The sequence below is a fragment of the Etheostoma spectabile genome, unplaced genomic scaffold (assembly GCF_008692095.1).
Source record: "Etheostoma spectabile isolate EspeVRDwgs_2016 unplaced genomic scaffold, UIUC_Espe_1.0 scaffold394, whole genome shotgun sequence".
NCBI lineage: Eukaryota > Metazoa > Chordata > Actinopteri > Perciformes > Percidae > Etheostoma > Etheostoma spectabile.
This window is the reverse complement of record NW_022605599.1, coordinates 534,461-538,016: the sequence shown is the minus strand read 5'-3', so window position 1 is coordinate 538,016 and position 3,556 is coordinate 534,461. Positions and strand designations below refer to the sequence as shown.

The following is a 3,556-nucleotide window of genomic DNA, read 5'->3' as shown; positions in this document are numbered from 1 at the left end:
CCTGCCACCCGGACTTCATGACTTTGTGGTAATGTCTGACGTCCTACCATGGACTCTGCAACTCGGTAACCGTGGTTACCTCGTTTCAAGCTTGCAGGAAGACTCGGCTCCATTTGGGCCAGTTGTCATTAATATTCAACCAGCTAAGCTGCTTGACTCTGATTGGTTAAAAGATAGCCAATGAGAGCCTGGCTATCAGCATCCTTTACCCAGCTCATGAATATTAATGAGCTCAGGCAGCATGACATCAGACTGACCAGCTGTTGGATTGGTCAGATTTCTCTTATTACTCTTCAGTGACTAGAGCTGACAGAGGAGGTAGCGGTTCATCTTCACACACACACAACACACACACACACACACACACACACACACACACAGAGCACACACACACACACACACACACACACACAGACCTGACAGATTTTAAACAATGCAAGTAAAATGGGTTTTGTGTGGCAGGGCACCTTTGATGTTGACCTTTACAATTACAACAGGAACACATGTACCATGGACGTGGGAACTGGACTGAACTGACTACGAGGTTTCTAACTGAAAGCCTTTGTTACAAAATGGGTGCACGGAGCAACAAAAAGGCACTATCAAGATGCATTATGGGAAGTATAAGGTTGAGTGATTTTGGAGCTTTTTCATAATAGTAGCTAAAAGTCAGGATAATACAACCTCTGCTGCTTCAATTTTACATTATTAAAAAAATGAATGGACTAATTGCTACAGTACTCTTTTAGACCCAGAGCAGGTTACCTTATATACAATAGTGTACTTAATATAGAAAATGTTTTAGTACACAGTATATCTTTCAGTGTAGTATTCCCTGTATTACCACTGCTGTGTTAGCACTGATAGCATTTACTGTCTACAACAGGTTAGAAGGAGGTAGTCCTGTCATCTCCTGAGACCAAAGGCGCACACAAAAACACACACACACACACACACACACACACACACACACACACACACACACACGTTGGACTGTGCTTGTTCAAATACTAAAGTGATGTCAGGAGATCAGCTGTGAGGCTTACAAGCACCCAAGCCCCAGGAGGGTAGTGGTAATTTCAGAGCTGCGTGCGTGCGTGCGTGCGTGCCATGTCTCATGCTTCAATTTGGCATCTTTCAGAACACACATCTTTTAGAAATAGCTGTCAAGTTCTCCGTTGGGTTTTCTTTGGGGACAAGTTCATCTATTTTCACCCATTCTCTCACTCCTTCTTTATTTTGTGTCTCTGCCATCTGATTGGACTAATTTCCACATAAATATGCATCTTGTAGTGAGTGTGGATCCAATCTTTGTTTTCTCTCTCTCTCTCTCTCTTCAGATGTCTTAACTTTACAGCTCTTTCAAACTATGAGTCAGGCTCATAAAAAGATACTTTTTGTTATTATTGGTAATGGGTCATATCAGTTGACCCCTCTGTCTCTCTTTAATGGTCTGAATACCGAACAGAAGGGAACAGGAAGCCTTAAATCTGTGTCATTACAACCGAAAAGTAATGTGTACAATTTGATATTTGCATCAGTGTCCTGTTCAGTCAAAAAGACTTATCATTATGTTAATAGTGAGTGCTATTACCATAATGATATGCCATTATAAGTAATGAAACAATGAATACGTGTGGTTTTAATGAATGTTTTCCTCGCTCTTCCTCCTTTCCTCTTTATTTTCAGGTTCATTTTGTTTTCACAAAGAAGACCTGTTCAGTTCATGGCTGCCAAATCGAATGATTAAAGAGTGTAAAGATGCACACATCTTTTCATTTCTCATTTTACTGTCACGGCCCTCCCTCCTCTCCGGGTCACTCAGCGCTTAATCTTCATAGACAGCATCTTGATTAAAAGAAAGACTGTGTCACCACTTCTCTCGGTTGGTAAAACCGTTGTGGATGTGCCTCCCTACCTGCCTGCTGCTGACAGGATGCACACAGCGGGACTCCTCACAGAGAAATGCTGCAGCCTGACAAACTAAAACCAAGATCAGACCATGGAAAACTGTACCGTGATCCTGAGTCGACTCTCTGTGTCAGTTTGTCAGAGCAAAAGGCCGGCGGTCACGAACCAGAGAATAATGCCACCTCTCGTTGTCCTAAGCAAACTGAGATATCATCTCTGCACTTTAACATCTTGGGCTCAATCTACGGTGAAAAAGAAATCCTTAACTGAGGGCTAACCGGAGCGGATGTTAGCTCTTCTCTTTATTTTCAACTTACTATCTTTTCCTAAACAAAAGGGTTTTGAAGGGATATTTTACCCCTGGAAAGATTTAAATTGGATCATTTAAGTAGTAGAAATGTGGTGATTTTTTATTTTTTTTGCCTTCTAGATGAGAAAAGCCAGAAAATGTATTTTTGACTCATGTAGATGAAAGACAACAAATCCCTTAACGTAATAATGTACTCTAGTAAAGTTTCCTGGATATTCTCTGATCTGTACCTATGTATCGTGGTGGTACACGTGTGGAGTATTTTGAGTACACATACTGTAATTGTTGTAAAAGTTTGCTGCTGAAAAGAGAGAGCCTATTAGCATAGCTTCAAGATGGCTGACACTCGGCTGTATCGTAGCCTCTGGGCAAAAATGCCTCTGACGCTAAATGATGAATTTTGCTTCATCTGAGGCTTTTTCCAGTAATACAGAGGAATCTAGTCTTGGGGACATGAGGGGGGGGGACCACGGCCATTCGAAGATGCTACCGGGTTTCTACTGATGCAAAGCTAAATGCTAATCTTGGAGTATCCCAGTAACACATTAGTTTGGTTTTCACACGTCTGTCTCCGTCTCCCCCTCCCTCTCAGGTGACTCCATCCTCTAAGATCGTGGGGGACCTGGCCCAGTTCATGGTGCAGAACAACCTGACCAGGGCAGAAGTGGAGGAGAGGGCCGATGAGTTGTCCTTCCCCCTATCTGTGGTCGAGTTCCTGCAGGGGTACATCGGGATACCACATGGAGGATTCCCCGAGCCGTTCAGATCTAAGGTACAGTACATAGACGCCTTTTTTCTCCCGGATTTCTGATCATTCCTATTCTGGTTTTCATGAAGAATAATTAGAAATTTAAAGGCAGTTTAGGTCCCCCTGAAATTAGTGTAACACCTACATCTACCGAGATAAATACAACCGCAACATTCATTTAAAAACACTCTTACAAAACCTCTAACCTTTCCCTTCTTCCTCCCTGCCCAACACCTTCAGGAGAGCCCCTTTAGAGCCCATGTGGATGCTCTCACACACAGTCTGTCCCGTGCTTGGTTACATCTGACAGTTGCAAACGGTGAAGAAAACCGTGATATTGCTCTGTCCTCTCATCTCCCCTCCGTTTCTTTACCTCCGTCCACTTGTCTGGTCTCCTCTCTTCACCACTGCACCCAGCAGGGGGGCGCCTCTCATTTGCATCCAGGCCAGCAGCTTCAGGTCTCCTCGGGTAAAAGGCAGGATTGTCACATTCCTCAAAACCTGATGACATATTGGCGTACTTGACATTTCCCCCCCAAAAAAGTCAAATTGTATTTTTTTCTTTTCCTTTAAAGAAAAAAAACTAG

At 43.1% G+C, this 3,556-nt stretch overlaps 1 protein-coding gene across 1 annotated transcript in view; it reads left to right on the top strand.

Moving 5' to 3' along the window:
• The window catches only part of pcxb (pyruvate carboxylase b), a 280,578-nt gene that overhangs the window by 262,521 nt on the left and 14,501 nt on the right, over positions 1-3,556 (top strand). The window contains exon 22 of the mRNA XM_032511564.1: positions 2,814-2,993. Within this exon, the coding sequence (XP_032367455.1) occupies positions 2,814-2,993 (180 nt within the window). The remainder of the gene's footprint in view (positions 1-2,813; positions 2,994-3,556) is intronic.